This window comes from Bos grunniens, chromosome 1 (assembly GCF_055505025.1).
Source record: "Bos grunniens cultivar Pamir isolate PY7600 chromosome 1, Bosgru_T2T1.0, whole genome shotgun sequence".
Taxonomy (NCBI): Eukaryota; Metazoa; Chordata; class Mammalia; order Artiodactyla; family Bovidae; genus Bos; species Bos grunniens.
This window is the reverse complement of record NC_141165.1, coordinates 98,562,724-98,580,031: the sequence shown is the minus strand read 5'-3', so window position 1 is coordinate 98,580,031 and position 17,308 is coordinate 98,562,724. Positions and strand designations below refer to the sequence as shown.

At 40.2% G+C, this 17,308-nt stretch overlaps 1 protein-coding gene across 4 annotated transcripts in view; it reads left to right on the top strand.

Moving 5' to 3' along the window:
* Positions 1-17,308, top strand: part of QTRT2 (queuine tRNA-ribosyltransferase accessory subunit 2) — a 62,433-nt gene that overhangs the window by 28,478 nt on the left and 16,647 nt on the right. Inside the window, exon 9 of one of the 4 annotated variants that reach the window (XM_086405652.1) lies at positions 11,864-12,684. The exons of the other annotated variants lie outside the window; for them this stretch is intronic. Within the exon in view, the coding sequence (XP_086261778.1) occupies positions 11,864-11,882 (19 nt within the window). The 3' untranslated portion in view covers positions 11,883-12,684. Of the gene's footprint in view, positions 1-11,863; positions 12,685-17,308 lie in introns of those variants that run through there. 4 annotated transcript variants of the gene reach the window in all.

Genomic DNA, 17,308 nt, shown 5'->3' with positions numbered 1-17,308 from the left:
TATTTTGGGGGGCTGCAAAATCACTGCAGATGGTGACTGCAGCCATGAAATTAACAGACGCTTACTCCTTGGAAGAAAAGCTATGACCAACCTAGATAGCATATTCAGAAGCAGAGACATTACTTTGCCAGCAAAGGTCCATCTAGTCAAGGCTATGATTTTCCAGTAGTCATGTATGGATGTGAGAGTTGGACTATAAAGAAAGCTGAGCGCCAAAGAATTGATACTTTTGAACTGTGGTGTTGGAGAAGACTCTTGAGAGTCCCTTAAACTGCAAGGAGATCCAACCAGTCCATCCTAAAGGAAATCAGTCATGAATATTCATTGGAAGGACTTATGTTGAAGCTGAAACTCCAATACTTTGGCCACCTGATGCGAAGAGCTGACTCATTTGAAAAGACCCTGATGCTGGGAAAGATTGAAGGCAGCAGCAGAAGGGGACGACAGATGATGAGATGGTTGGATGGCATCATCAATTCAATGGACATGTTTGAGTAAACTCCGGGAGTTGGTGATGGCCAGGGAGACCTGGCGTGCTGTAGTCCATGGGGTCGCAAAGAGTCGGACACGACTGAGCGACCGAACTGAACTGAACTTGTATAATCATCACTTCCGGGCTTAAAGAAAAAACTGTTTTATGTGACTAAGGAATGTAGAGAGAAAAAAGAAAAAAGTTTGTCCTTTCCTCCTCCTTGAGAATTCCAGACCCCTATCTCTTCCTCGAGAACCTCAGACCCCTGTCTCCTCAGGGACCCTTGGACTTCTTATCAACCTGCCTAGGAATTGACTCTCTCAGAAAGGGTTAGTCGTTCAGTTGTGTTCAACTCTTTGCAACCCTGTCAACTGTAGCCCACCAGGCTCCTCTGTCCATGGAATTCTCGAGGCAACAATACTGGAGTGGGTAGGGTAGCTATTCCCTTCTCCAGGGGATCTTCCTAACCCAGGGATCGAACCTGGGTCCCCCACATTTCAAGCAGATTCTTTACCATCTGAGCCACCAGGGAGAGGGTTTGGGTCTGTGATCAGTTAAAGTGGACTCTTGAGAAATCAGTAAGAGTCTGAGGTTTCCTGTATGCGGCGGGGGGTCGGGGGAGGGGGGCGGTTGGTGGATATTTTATTCTTCTCTGAGAATAAAGGGAAGAGACTCTTTTAACACATTTTTCAAACTAAATATTTGTGTATTTAAAGAATTTTAATAAAATTTCAAACAAAGGCCATCAAAAGGTCAAGATTAGAGTGTGTAAGCAACCATCTTCTCCAGGATGTTTTTTTTTTCTGTTGAAGCAGCTTGGAGCTCACTGAGAAACCACAGAGTTAAATGATTATCCTGTGCCTTTCTGATTAGGAACAGGCTGCTCTCTGCAGTTTGATTAGTCTCGCTCATAGCAACAGGATTACAGCTTATTAAAACTGACAGTGCTGTGTAGGGCAGGGAGCCAGGAAGGTCAAACTTACATGCTGAGCCAGCCACCAGCAAGGCTCTGCCTTCACCTGAAGGTTTGGTGTAATTGGCATTCACTGTAATATGCTTTTTCTCATGTCTTTTTTTTTTTTTCACCCTTTAGGTCTCTCACTCGTTTTACACCTTTTCTCTCCCTTCTTCCTTATGGGAATCCCTAACTTATGACCATATAACCAAATTAATAGTTGGGCAAATCAGAGAAGAAAGTCCAGTGTAATAGTGTGAAGTGAGGTAACTATATACATCCTCATTGCCCACAGCAGTCCTGGTTTAGGTCGATGGTCCAGGCACCCGTTTTACTCTCAGGAGTGCCGAGTTTGGCCAGGTTATGTGGTCACCCTAATGTGAGTGGTGGGGATGGTCAAACGAGAGCAGATGCCACATCCAAACAGGATGGCTGGTATCCACCTCTTGCTAATTGCTGCTGTGGATCCAGTGTTGTCACATCTTCCAATCTTTCAGAATAGCCAACAAATCTGGATTTTCAGATAAAACCTTTTTTTTTTGCATTTTCATCATAATTTATTATTATTTATTTTATTACTGGAGTATAATTGCTTTACCACATTGTGTTTGTTTCTGCTGTAAAACAAAATGAATCAGCTATAAGTATACATATATCCCCTCCCTGAGCTTCCCCCTCCACCCCACCCCTCTAGGCCATCACAGAACACTGAAACTCACAACTTTTAAATGCTGGATCAATTTTTTAAAAAAATATTCTGCTAGTCAGGCAAAACCTGTTTGCCTAGTTTGCAACCCTTGGTTTAGAATCTGGAGGGGAGACTGGCATCTTTAACATTTAAAAGTTTTTCAATGATGCATCTAGCTCCTGCAGCTGATTACAGATTTCCACATTAAGAGAGCCCCATTCCCTGGTGGCTCAGATAGTAAAGAATATGCCTGCAATGCAGAAGTCTGGGGCTCAATCCCTGGGTCAGGAAGATCCCCTGGAGAAGGGAATGGCAACCCACTCCAGTATTCTTGCCTAGAGAATTCCATGGACAGAGGAGCCTGGTGGGCTACAGTCTATGGGGTCTCAGAGTCAGACACATCTGAGTGACTACACTTTCACTTTCATGTTAGGAACTGAATTGTTAGTTATGCTTAAAAAAAATTACCGGTTCACATATTAATCAAGGTGCATTTTAAGTTCAAACTTTGTTAGGTATTTGGTATTTGGAAATACCAAGGAAATATCTGTTTGTTTTTAATGATGCATGAGTGGAAGCAATGCTAGTTGGCAGTATTTGATTGTAAGAATTCAATAAGGTAATTTTATTTTATTTTTTTAACAGACGAGATCCCCTATGTTGTCCCAGCTCCCTGGCATGATCCCCAGATAACTCCCAAAACAATTCCAAACCTGCCCAAAGGGAAGGTATGATTGCCTTGTTCAACTTTTTGATTTATGGTTGAGAATGTCAGGCCTGGAGAAGAAAGACTCAGTCACTGTGTCTGTCTTCTTAAGGAGTTTAAAGAGAAGCCTCTCTCTTTCCAGTTACTTTCCTCCATCCTACCCTATTTTCTGCTGGGCTGTGCCCTTCCAGGGTCAGCAGTGGTTTCCCAGTACCCCTTTCCAAGGATCCTTTCTGGCTCACAAAACCAGATGGTCCAAGGACATAAGGGTTCCTATCGCACCTTCCAGCATTTAACAGCCAACACAGTGAGAGCTCAATTACTGTTTGTCTAGGGAAGGCGTATTCTCCGAGCAGTTGAGGCATTATCTTCAGATTTTTGCCAGCTGAGCTGACACAGCAGTACGCGGTGGGACCTAGGCTGAATGTCTTGTCAGTGGTGATTTTATCTCACTTTACATTAGGCAAGCTCCCAGTGACCTGACACATTTTTATTTTCTTCTTTGACTCAGTTCTGCCTTCTGCCATTAGCATCTTCTAGCGCTGGCCTCAAAGCAGTTTCCCCTGCTCTGACAAGAGGAACTCAGAGTGAACTTTTCTTTTGTTCTCGTTCCTCGCAATCCACTTTGAGTCCAAGCTGAAGTTGCCAAGGAGTTCAAACGGCCTGTGCTCCTGCCAGTGTGATTCAGAAGGATTAGCGCATCTTCTGCACGCTCTCCCTAATGCTTGCCTCTTTCCCTGAACTGCTGTACCCTGCTGTCTGCTCCTTTGTCTGAGGAACGCATTTGCTCTTATTATCACCTTGTTCCCTGACTCTTTTTGATGGCTTTGGAACAAAATCAAGATGTGGCTATTAATGGTCTTCTCCTTCTTAACAGCTCAGAGTCACTTCCTTTTATTTAGTCCATTTTCCCTTCCCTCCCAAACAACATAATCATCTTGGTTTCAAATCAGAGTTTCATAACCATTTAGTAACTACTGCTTTACAGTTGCTATTAGTAAGGGATGTGAGACAGGAGGTAAGAGACAAGAAACCGAAAGGTGAGGGGGGCTGAGGGAACCCCCAGTAACTGAGAAATAAGGCAAGCATCTTCAGGACGCTTCTTTCATGAAGAAATTAGGCAAGATTAGCCCTCAAGACTGAACATTACAAACCCCGGGGTCTGGTGAAGTTTCACTTGAATTTGTATGGATGGAATGAGAAGATGGTCTCCCCTCAGAGGATCTGATTTCCTTCCAAACAGTTAAAATAGTACTTAAAACCATCCCAGAATGATTTATGTTGGTCACAGGTCCTTTCACAGAATTCAGTGACATAATAGATAATAATAATCACACCTCCAATTTTCCATTCCCAACTCACTTACTTTTATTTTTGTTTAACAAACTTATTTAACGTTTTCATCACAGTTGCATTTATCATTTCCCATGATGCCAGCTGAAGAAAACACAAACTATGAAAATATATCCTGTCCCCCACATAGTAATTACACATCAAAAGAGAAGAGAATGACAGAGCACATTCATTTTTTCTTTTTTTTACCATGTATCTAATTTTGGTTAGACCCCAATTCCATGTTGTTTGAGTAGAAAAGTCACTTCCATTCATATTAAAAAAGTCAGTTCAACTTCACTTTTCTACTTGAACGTTCAGCTATTACCAGAAATCTGACACCTCAGAAACCAGGTTTATTATCTTTCTTCTTTCAGTCAAACTAAAGTCAAAGTCAAACTTCAACTTCCTTGCCTTTGTCAATGGCACTTGTCTTCTAGTCAATCCAGCTGGGAAACTTACTCCTTGGATGAATGATATAATTCATAAAAGAAATGGGGATAAGATATTTTATCCCCATAAATGTTAATCTTCTCCGAAACAGCCTTACAGACACACTCAGAAATAATGTTTTACCAGCTATTTGGGCATCCCTTCCACAGTCAAATTGACATATAAAATTAGCCATCACAAGTCCCCAGTACATGATATAGGAGCTGCTTAAGAGTATTGAGGCTGTATGGAGGCAGAACAAGAGCTCTCTTTTCCCTTTTTGGTTCTAGAAATCTGCAGCTGCAGTTTTAATGAGGAGAAGGCTGAGGAGTCACCCAGAGATGGTAATTTTGTTTTGGTCAAAGTCTCACATATTTACATATAAATGAAAAACAAAAGGACATTTAAATTGTAGAAAGGGATGGGGAGGGGAAATTAGCTTAGTTTTTCTCCTTGTCAAAAACAGGATTCTTTGGTGACACAGAAAATATAATCATTTATCAGCTCCTTCATTTTATAAACAGAGGTGGAACCGAGGCCCAGATAGAATGTGACTAACCCAAGGTCTAACAGGAAGTGAGAGGAAGGGCTGGTACAAGCGTCTAGGTTTCCTTTCCCAGCCTTCCTCCTGGTCCCTAGTTCTTGTTCTGCCTCCATACAGCCTCAGTCCTCTTAAGCAGCTCCTACATCATGTACTGGGCACTTGTGATGGTTAATTTTACATGTCAATTTGACTGTGGAAGGGATGCCCAAATAGCTGGTAAAATATTATTGCTGAGTATGTCTGTAAGGCTGTTTCAGGAAAGATTAACATTTGAATTCGTAGACTGAGTAAAGAAGATCTCGCTCATCAATGTGGTGGGCACCATCCAATTTCTCAAAAGTCTGAGTAGAACAAAAAAGTGTAAGAAGGACGAATAAGTCTCTTACTTGAGCTGGGACATCTGTCTTCTCCTGTTCTCCTGGATATCGATGCTCCTGATTCTTGGCCCTTTGGACTCAGATTGGAACTTACACCACTTGCTCCCATGGTTCTCAGGGGTTTGGACTGGACTTACACCCACAGCTTCTCTGGGCCACCAGCTTGCAGACGGCAGATCAGATTGTGGGACTTCTTGGTTTACATAATCATGTGAGCCAATTCCTATAATAAATCTCTCCTATTTGTCTGTATCTATCCATCTATCATCTCCTATTGGTTCTGTTTCTCTGGAGAACTCTGACAGGCATGATTTTACCATTCTGGCCATGGCTGTGAGCCTCCGCAGCTTCTGGAATAATAGTGATTCTTGAACGCAGACATCATTCTGTTTATAGATACACTTTTTAAAGTCTGCATTGACCTTACTGTAACTGTGGTCACCATACGAGTTGGCAAAGATGTCTCAAGCCTAGTTCAGAAAGATCATATAGACCAAGTCATTCCAATGTAATCTGCCATGTATAATCCTTTCTCTGTTCTATGCCCCTCCCATAATTGTAAAGGGCTCCACGGTTTTTTTGAGCTGCTGGTTTGTGTCAGGAGAAAGGAAAGGAGTGAGCAGTGGTGTTCATCATCCAGGGCCTCATCAAGTGATCATATCTTTTTTCTCACAGGTTCTTGATTATCTATGGACTTTGGTCCAGCTAATCAGTACATAAAAACAAATCTCACTGAGGGACTTCCCCATAATTTGTCATTGGGGATATTGTCCAGTCATAAATATATCCTCACCAACCTGATTCATTCCAATATCTAGCATTCAGTCAGTTAGTCAAGAAAAGCTTATTGATTTCCAACTAAGTGTCAGTCATTCTCTACACTGGAATTCAATGACAAACACCCCACAGAGAGCACCTACCTTCTTGGAATTTTCAGACCAGGAGTAAACTCAGAATTACATACATTCCATATAATTAGAAAACTTCACTTTGCTCAATAACCTAAGTCATATCCTAACCACAAAGAAGACTAGGGAACTCCCCTAAGAAATGAGAGAATGTAAAAAATCACTAGATGACAATTCCTATGATAAAGAAAATGCAAATATTAAAGAGTTCTTTGGTTTTGTTTTTAATATTTGTTATTGAAGAAATAGAACTACAGGCCAGATTAGTGAGCTGGGTTTGCCTGGATTGGCTGACATTAATTCAGTTTGAGTGGCCTTCATTTTAAGGCTCCCAACAAATGTCCCTCTGAAAAAGTATAATTGTTTCCACTTATATTTGAGAAAACAGGGCTGGAACAATCAAATAACTACTTACAATATGTACTTTGATTCCAGGAACATCTGGTGCCATAGCCTATGCTATAATTCCAGCCTTACCCACTTCTCATTCACAGGCACCTGAGGTCCAGGGTAAGGCTCTGAAATAGGTATATAGTCTATCTTCTCTTAACAAGTTTCTACAGAGATGTGTCGCTGATTTTTTTGAACAGAATTTTGAAAGAAGTGATCTAATCTTAAAGATAATCATAGGAGTAGAGACTTTTTCTAATGATCCAACAATTATTCAAAACCTTTATGGAGCAACAATTGAATATAGAATTTGGGAAAGGGGTACAGACTAGAAAGCACACTCAGTTGAGTGTCCTTAATAACAGCAATATATATGTGCTTTACATTTTAGAAAATACCAAAGGTCATTCTAATCCATGCCTCAAGAGAAGGTCAAGCTGAGTAATTCTGGTTATGATTGTTTTTTAAAGGGTATGGGTATATGAGTCAGAGTAACTGCAAAGTAGTCTTCTACTGGTTTTCTTGTGTGACTTTTGAAGTCAGTAACAAGATCCTAGCTAGAAAGCCATGTTTGAAGTGTTCATCTAAAAAATAAAAAGTTAAGGAAGTTGCCACTTCATGCTGTTAACCTGTTTGGATGCCCAGTAATGTTTGTCTATGGATGATCTACTCATTCAACATGTACTGCCTGCTTATATGTCCCACATTTGCCGCATGGTGGGGATTAAAACATGCAAATGTCAGAGGTTTTGCTTTTGAAATCACAGCTTAGTGGAGAGAATACACACATTTATAACCATGCAAAATAGCACAGTAACCACACTGCTGTGGGATATATGAAGTGACATGGTAGAGAAGTTTTTCTTGTCATATTTTTTGAACAAAAAAAACATGCAGTTGGATGAATGTGAATCTGCTTATGGGGACAACAGGGAAAACACTTAACTTGGTAATTTAAGAAAGGATGTGTAGAGTTTTACCAAGGGAAGACAATTCCAGGCCACTAACAAAGTGGTCCAGGAATTCTTCCCAGACTTGCCTGCGTTCCTTCCATGATGCCATGTTGCCTCTGATTACCCTCCGTTATCCATCCCTCACTCTCTCACTCAACACGTTTGCTGACTGACTAGGCAGTCTATGCAGGGGATACAAAAGAAAGGACTGCCGTCTCCTCTGATAAAATGGAACTCGGAAGCCTCAAGGTTTAGTGCTGGAAGGAGGATGGTATTCCACGAGGAGGTGGTTAACTGACTCCAGCAGCTCCATGTTCTCCCTCTGAGATTTGACTTCTCTTTGGATGTTTCATATTCGAGTTAGCCCTGTCTCCATCAACTGAACATCTCCTGGAGGAATACTAGCTCAAGCTGGATTTGAAACATTACTTTTCTTCCCTGACAGCAGTTGAAATTTCTTCATTTTTTTTCACATAGTTGATCTAAATCTTCAGCTCCACAATCTTTTTTTTTTTTTTTTTAATTTTAACATTTGGGGTAATGTAGGGAATCAGAGGGAACATGGGGAAACATTGCCCAAGATTGGATATCTGCTTCAAAGCCAGGGGAGAAATTCTGGCCACTGTTATAACCTCTCCTGGAGTCAAAAGTGAATGATGTAATAGATTAATCCTAACTTACTGTGTTCAATAAACAAGACACCGCTATTCTTCAACAGAAACTCTGAACAACAAGCTGGTACCATGTTCTTAGTGTCAACCATCAGCTCAGGGCCAATCTTGCTTTTTCTACATTCTTATCTACTCTTCTCAGTGCTATCTGGATTATTTTGAAGCAAATTACAGACAATTTATGATATTAATATTATTTGTAAACATTTCAACATATATATTTTAAAAAATAAGGGCTCTTTAAAAATTAATAATAATAAATAATTCCAAAAAACAACCAAGAAACTCTAAAATACACGTGTGAAGTAGCCAACCACTTCAGATTTTCCTTCATTAGACACTATGCCATTTTATCATATTATTGATTAAAGATTAAGCTAGTGATTTTTACTGAAAAATCTTTGAAAGTGGCTCAACAAAAATTTTACTGTGGTCAATAAACAAATAAGTAAACAAAGTACTTTTATTCCACTTAAAATGAATAACACCTTACTATAACCAAATGCCTAGACAGTATTCAAATTTACTCCATCATCTCATATTTTTTTAGAGTTGGTTTATTTGAATCAGCATCTGTGTAGCAACAAAGTGCTTGAAATGTGGCTAGTCTGAACTGTGATATGCTTAAAGGGTAAAATATGGAAGAGATTTCAAAAGTTTAGCACATAAAAAAGATGCAAATAATTATTTTTACATTGTTAACATCTTAATGGTAAATAATATTTTAATTCATTGGGATAAATAAAATATATTATTAAAATTAATTTTACTTATTTATTTTTAATTTTTAATATGGCTAGTAGAAAATTTTTAATTACATATGTGATTTACATTATATTCTGTTGAATAGTGCTGATTTAGAGGCGAGATCAGGTTCAGATTTGATTTTTCTGGCAAGGCTATTTTGAGGATGGTGGTGTGTTCTTCCATGAGGAGGCACATAATGGTTCATTCACTTCTTGTGCCATTAAGATTGATTAGTGGTCCTGATACTGCAGACTTACCCATCAGCTTTTCTTCTAATGGTCATGACAGTCACTAATGATCACTTCCCAGATCCACTATTTCATTAGGGGCTGCTGTAGACTGAATTTTGTGCCTCTCACCCCAATTCATGTTGTTGGTATACAGAAACTTGGTATATATTCTCCCAAAATAAAAACACTAATTCAAAAGATATACGCACCCCAATATTCATTGCAGCACTATTTATAATATGGACACATACACACTACTATATATAAAATAGATAACTAATAAAGACCTACTGACTAGCACAGGGAACTCTACTCAACATTCTGTAATGACCTATGTGGGAAAAAAAGAATCTAAAAAAGAGTGGCTATATGTATATGTATACTTGACTCACTTTCCTGTACACCTGAAACTAACACAACATTGTAAATCAATCATACTCCAATAAAAGCTTTAAAAAAATCAGATACTCATTAGGATATAATATATAATATAATTTGATAATATCTACTAAAGTAGAAGATGTGCAGATCTTTCTACTAATAATTTCTCTTTTAGGTTTATATCCTAGAAAAAATTCAGCACATATGCTCAGGGATATATGTATAAAAATATTCATTATAGCTTTTAAAAACAATAAAGGTTTGAGAACAGATTAAATGACTATCAACAGGAGAATGGAATGTTTATATAGAGTTAAAATGAATGATGAACTAAACCTACATGTATCAATTTATATGAAGAAAGATTTTCAGAGAATAGTACTTATACTATTAGTACTATAATTGTACTTACACTTTGAAAACATAAAATAAAATGCAATATGGATATATGTGTACATAGCAAGGCATAAAACATGGTGAAAATGATAAATATTTAATGCCAATATTGATTCCTTCTGAGTATGGAAGGAGGAAAATGCAATAAGGATGATTAAGTGTATTTGTAACGTATTCTTTCTTTTAAAAGATCTGAAATGAATATGGCAAAATGTTAACATCTGATATAGCTATTATGTGCAATTATTGTTCAGTAGCTTAGTCGTGTCTCACTCTTTGTGACCCCATGCACTGCAGCATGCCAAGCTTCCCTGTCCTATACCATCTCCCTGAGTTTCCTCAAACTCACGTCCATTGAGTCAGTGATGCCATCCAACAATCTTGTTCTCTGTCATCCCCTTCTCCTGCCTTCAATCTTTCCCAACTCAGGGTCTTTGCTAGTAAGTTAGCTCTTCCCATCAGTTAGCCAAAGTATTGGCTTCAGTGTCAGCATGAGTCCTTCCAATGAATATTTAGGAGTGATTTCCTTTAGGATTGATTGGTTTGATCTCTTTGCAGTCCAAGGGACTCTCAAGAGTCTTCTCCAACACCACAGTTCAAAAACATCAGTTCTTTGGTGCCCAGCCTTCTTTATGGTTCAACGCTCACATCCATACATGACTACTGGAAAAACCATAGCTTTGACTAGATGGACCTTTGTCAGCAAAGTAATGTCTCTACTTTTTAATATGCTGTCTAAATTTGAGGACAAGCATCTTCTGAGGAGCAAGCGTCTTTAACTTTCATGGCTGCAACCATCATCTGCAGTAATTTTGGAGCCGAAGAAAATAAAGTCTGTCACCATTTCCATTGTTTCTTCATCTATTTGCCATGAAGTGGTGGGACCGGATGCCGTGACCTTAGTTTTCTGAATGTTGAGTTTTAAGCCAATTTTTTCACTCTCCTCTTTCACTCTCATCAAGAGGCTCTTTAGTTCCTCTTTGCTTTCTGCCATAAGGGTGGTGTCATCTGCATATCTGAGGTTATTGATATTTCTCCTGGCAATCTTGATTCCAGCTTGTGCTTCATCCAGCCTGGCATTTCGTATGACGTATTCTGCATATAAGTTAAAGAAGCAGGGTGACGATATACAGCCTTGACATACTCCTTTCCCAATTTGGAACCAGTTCATTGTTCCATGTCTGGTTCTAACTGTTAGTCTTGACCTGCATACAGATTTCTCAGGAGGCAGGTAAAGCGGGCTGGTATTCCCATCTCTTTCAGAATTTTCCACAGTTTCTTGTGATCCACACAGTCAAAGGCTTTAGCATAGTGAATGAATCAGAAGTAGATGTTGTTCTGGAATTCTCTTGCTTTTTCAATGATCCAACAAATGTTGGCAATTTGATCTCTGGTTCCTCTGCCTTTTCTAAATCTAGCTTGAACATCTGGAAGTTCTCGGTTCACGTACTGTTGAAGCCTAGTTTGGAGAATTTTGAACATTATTTTGCCAGTATGTGAAATGAGTGCAATTGGGTGGTAGTGTGAACATTCTTTGGCATTGCCCTTCTTTGGTGCAATATTATTCTCTAAAGTTTTTTGAGTGTTTGATACATCTTATAATATTTTCAAAAGTGAAATACATCATCCAAGAAGACAGCATTTAAAAAATTTTTATTTTACGTATTTATTTTTTTGGCAGGCTCCACACCACATTGTAGGATCTTAATTCCCTGATCAAGGATAGAACCCACACCCCCTGCATTGGAAGTACAGAGTCTTAACCACTGACCACCCAGTAAGTCCTAGAAGACATTTTAAATCTCATGGACCACTCCCAGGGTTGCTGAGTTTAATGTTTCTACCAGATGATGTTCCAAATCCCCTGTCTGAGCTCCCTTGTCTCTTCTTTAGGAAGTTAGTATGAGGTCATGTTTGCATAACCATCAGGGCAACACAGCAAGAACCAGCACTTTGTTCTCTATGTTTTTTTGCCCCCTGACAGGAGTTAAAACCCATGTTCTGTTTCTACCCCCATGATGCTACTCAGGATTGATGTAATTAAATGAACAAAACTTTGAGGTTTCTCCTATAGTTCGTCAGAGTGAAACCTGATAAAAGTTTGAAGGTGATGGTGGTGGGCAAGCAGGAATGCAGGTAGATTGGCATTACCAGGCAAACTTTGTTTTCTTCGTTGAAAGGAATTACTTCTCTTGGCTTTCTTAGCTTTTTTCTAACTTTTCACTCAATTCTCCATTTCTTACTAACATATCTCATAGCTTCTCTCTTTTCTAAACGTTATTTTCACTTGATAAAGCTATTTTCCTACTTCCTTTCAATGTCTACTCCACATGGCACAACTTCCCTTAGCTTCGAGAATCTTTGCTCCTTCACTTTACCTCCCTTTGCAAATCCTGAGAAAGCCTTGCCCTTATCTCCACTCCCCTCCCTGTATCTCAGTCTTCTGGACAGTTTTGTCCTTATAATATTTCTAGAAATGAAATAAATCATCTCAGAGGCAGTAACATTGTTATCTCATGAAGCCTTCAGCCTTTAATCTTCATATGTGTAGGGATAGGGTGATTCTTTTTGAGACATCAGTAGTTTAATGGATCAGAACTTACACACCTGAAGCAAGGTCCTGGAGTCCACTGTGTGCAGTGGACAATGGGCAGGACATGGCAGCAGGAGGGGAGCAGGAATTACCAGTTGATATCAGGTGGGCTCATTAATTAGCAGGAGCTCAGTAGAGGGGCATGTCCCTTTGATAAGAACAATCACTAGCTGGGGCCTGGGGCAGGTATGTGGGATGGAAGGTCAGTCATGTGCATAAGATACAGGTGAGGCAGGCATTGGTTGGGCAGGGGATGTACACAGCCCAAGAGAACAGCCATCTTGAGGGGCCTGACCATACACTCCACCTCTCCATACCCTGAACAATCCTTGCAGTCTTTGGTCTGCCCCTCTTACATGATATACCTGGGGTCAGTTATGTAGAGGGGCACTGGAACCAGATACCACAAATACGACGGGCCACCCCTGGTTTTCAGAAATCCAGAGCCGCTCTTGTGGGAAGGAGCAGGGACAGGGCAATTCTTGATGAAAAAAACTCAGTTCTTAGACTTTTGGTTACCAGGTGGGGCTGGGGGTGGGGGAAGGATGGATTCGGAGTTTGGGCTTAGCAGATGCAAACTATTATACACAGGATGGATAAACAACAAAGCCCTACTATATAATGCAGGGAAGTGAAAGTAGAAGTCGCTCAGTTGTGTCTGACTCTTTGCAACCCCATGGACTGTATAGTCCATGTAATTCTCAAGGCCAGCATACTGGTGTGGGTAGCCTTTCCCTTCTCCAGGGGATCTTCCCAACCCAGGGATTGAACCCAGGTCTCCCGTATTGCGGGTGGATTCTTTACCAGCTGAGTCACAAGGGAAGCCCAAGAATACTGGAGTGGGTAGCCTATCCCTTCTCCAGCAGGTCTTCCCCACCCAGGATTTGAACCGGGGTCTCCTACACTGCAGGCGGATTCTTTACCAACTGAGCTATGAAGGAAGCCCATAATGCAGGGGACTATATTCAATATCCTATAATAAGCAATAACAGAAAAGAATATGGAAAAGAATGTATTATATGTATAACTGAATCATTTTTCAGTACAGCAGAAATTAACACAACATTGTAAATCAAGTATACTTTAATAAAATAAATTTTTAAAAAAATCTCAGTTCTCAGAGTACCTTGCTGAAAACCCTCCCTAAAGATCATTCATTTCTACCCAGTTCCAGACTCAACACTCCCATCCCTGATATTTTCAGGCAACAAATCTATATTAAGCACAAGCAGTAGATATTCTTGTATAGCTAGATCATGCTTTCCAGTTTATATTTTCTTACACATGATTTTTTTCCCAACAACACTGTAAAGTAGACAGGACAGAGATCATTGCCCTCATTTTACCCCTGAGGAGGCTGAGGCAGAGACTGACTCCTCAGAGTTTGTCAGTTGAAGAAGGTGGACTTTAATTGAAGTTGATAGATACAGAACAGTCAGGAAATGGAAATCCCCAGCTGTCAGGGGTTACAGACCGACAACCAATTCTCCATGCAAGTGCTTTCTTCACTTGGCTCTGCTTATGAGCTCTTTTAGAGGCAGGTGTGAGCTGAGCCGGCCTGGTGCAACAAAGGCTCACTCCAACACTTGAACGGAAAGTATTTCAGTTTGACAAAAGCAGCGTCAGGGAGAGAAGCCCGAGGGCCTTGCACAGATCCTGGAAGGAGGAAGGAAAACAACCCAGAGGGGAATAGGACAGGAGGGAAGTGGGAGGGGGAAGGAGAGGAAGCAACGGAGAAGAAAAAAGGTGTGAAATCATTTGCCCTGAATTTGTCTTTATGAAAATTTGATATACGAAAATTCCTACTTGAAAATGAGATAAATAAAGAGGTAATTATTTGCATTACAAATTAATTCTTCTCTTCAAAAGAGTATTTACCACAGGTGCGATTCTGTGATGTGAGCTTTTACAAAAGGAATATAACTTGGGGGAGGTGGGAGATTTAAATAATAAAATCCTGATTATAATATAATAGGAAATAATCCAGGGATAAAGGGGAGACATCTGAAGAAGGAGCTGGTTGTGCAGGGAGCTCTGCAGAGCTCAGGCTTTTAAAAGGACATGAACAAAAGACAGGGAAAGGGGATTATAGATGAGCTTGAACACAAAAGATTGTCATGAACCTTCAAAAACAGAATAAAGGAAGCTGAAGTTGGGAATAAACCTCCCCTTACAAAAAGTGCTAATAGCTGCTCTAAGAACCCTAAAAGCTTTGTCAGAGTGAGGGGAAGCCCAAATATGGAGCAGCTTGCTCTTTCAGTAAGTGAGGTGGTATAATGTTAACCCAAGTTAAGTAGTTTTTACTTTTTTCTATTGTTTGCTTTGCTTCTGTTTTCACCAATGTGCAAAAAGATGGGAAAAATTATAATTCTCTTAATGTGGAAGGAAGATATTGATATTATCCCACTTTGAAAAGGAATGAAGATTCCAAGTTTGGGCATCAAGGACAAGAGAAGACTCGAGAGCCCTGAGGCCAAATTTGGGAGAAAGGTTTTGAGAAGATACAGGAGAAAGACCAAGTAAGGAAGTGGTGATCTGCCTCCTCTCTTCCCCACCGGGCTCAGATCTTGGGTGAAAGTGAAAGTGAAGTAGCTCAGTCGTGCCTGACTCTCTGCGACCCCGTGGACTGTAGCCTGCCAGGCTCTTCATGGGATTCTCCAGGCAAGAGAATCCCCTTCTCCAGGGGATCTTCCCAACCCAGGGATGGAACCCAGGTATCCCGCATTATAGACAGACGCTTTAACCTCTGAGTTTGTTAATTGCTTAGTGCGAGTGGATTTCTTATGGAAACAGAGGATGGAACTCAGCTAGGTTCCCTAGGGGTGCTGGGGAAAATAAAAGTCGACTTTTAAATGCAGGAGCCAGAGAAAACCACACCAGGATATACCATATTCAATTTTGAAAGGAAGATACAGGGAGAATCGAAGTCCCACATAAGTGAGAAATTAAGAAAACATGGGCCCTCTCTAAGTGGATTTAAGTTTCTAGAGCTGGATGAATTAAATGCCAGAAAACTGAAATAAAGTATAGTGCGGAGGGGTTCCCAGAGCCTCTATCAACAATCCACTGGGGGTGGAGAGGTGCCTGAAGGCTGAAGGTTCTGCACACAGAGGAACAGATTATGTTCTACCAACTACAGATCAGGGAGCCCTGAAATCCATTCCATTGCAAATGATTGGTTTAAGACTAAACCAATCATGATATTCCACTCCCCTTGCCAGGATGGATTTTAGAATGCTACAGACTTAATCCAGGGAAGAAGGGGAATTCTTTTTAAGAATAAAGCCTCAGGTAGTATGCCTGTGAAGTGAAGTGCTTTGAGGTAAGAATATATCTCATGGGCAGAGTGAATGACTTGTCCAGGTGATGTTTTACAACCTACAAAACAGAATGTCTTAGTTGATGTCAGTCACCTTCTATCAATGCTGGCACAAAAGGCACATTAATGCACTAGTAGGTAAGAAATGGAGTCACCATCCTGGCAAGGCTAACTGACCTTTATCACCAAGAGAAGATAGTTCTGTGCTTTATGTGATGGAGACAGATGCTGAAGCTGAAGCTCCAATATTTTGGCCACCTGAAAAAGACCCTGATGCTGGGAAAGATTGAGGGGAGAAGAAGGAGGTGACAGAGGATAAGATGGTTGGATGGCATCACTGACTCAGTGGACACAAGTTTGAGCAAACTCCGGGAGATAGTGAAGGACAGGGAAGCCTGGCATGCTGCAGGCCATGGGGTTGCAAAGAGTCATATATGACTTAGCGACTCAACAACAACATTATGGAGACCAAAAAAAAAAAAAAATACTCAGTTGCCCAGTTGCGTGAACAAGCACAACAATCATTCTATGAAATGCTAGCAAGGATGGAGGTTACACATGGCCCAAAACATGGGCTCCAGCTATCCAAGTCTGACCTAATTATTGCCGCTGTTGAAGATCCATCCTACCAGCAAAAAATCTCAGCATTGAACTTGCAATATGAATCCAACTCTTGAAGAGACCCATCAGCTCCTTAACGGCAAGTTTATTACAATAGGTCCTTCCAAATTGTGATTCCTCCTGATAAAAATTGACTGAACTAACACATATTCCAGTGTGGATTTACCTTTCCTACTCATAGAATCTCAGCCAAACAGTGCTTATGAAGCATTTGATCCACTGGAAGAGAATCCTGCCAAATATTGTATCAGACCAAAGAAATTGCTTATCTGGATGAAGGGTATATACTCTAAATCAAAGATCAGTAGAATACATGGATCTGGGAAACAAGAAGTAGAAGTACAAGCACCCCTGCTTAACATTACTGTTTCTGAACCACTTGAGGAATTTTGCACTTCCTGTCCCTGCTATTCTGGACTCTGAACATTTAAGGTCCTTTTCAAAAAAATTATTTTATTGAGGTATACCTTACATAGTGTATAATTCACATACTTCAAGTGTATAATTCAATGATTGTTAGTAAGTTTACCAAGTTGTACAACTATCACCATAAATCAGTTTTAAAACATTTGTATGCTTCCATTAAGATTCTC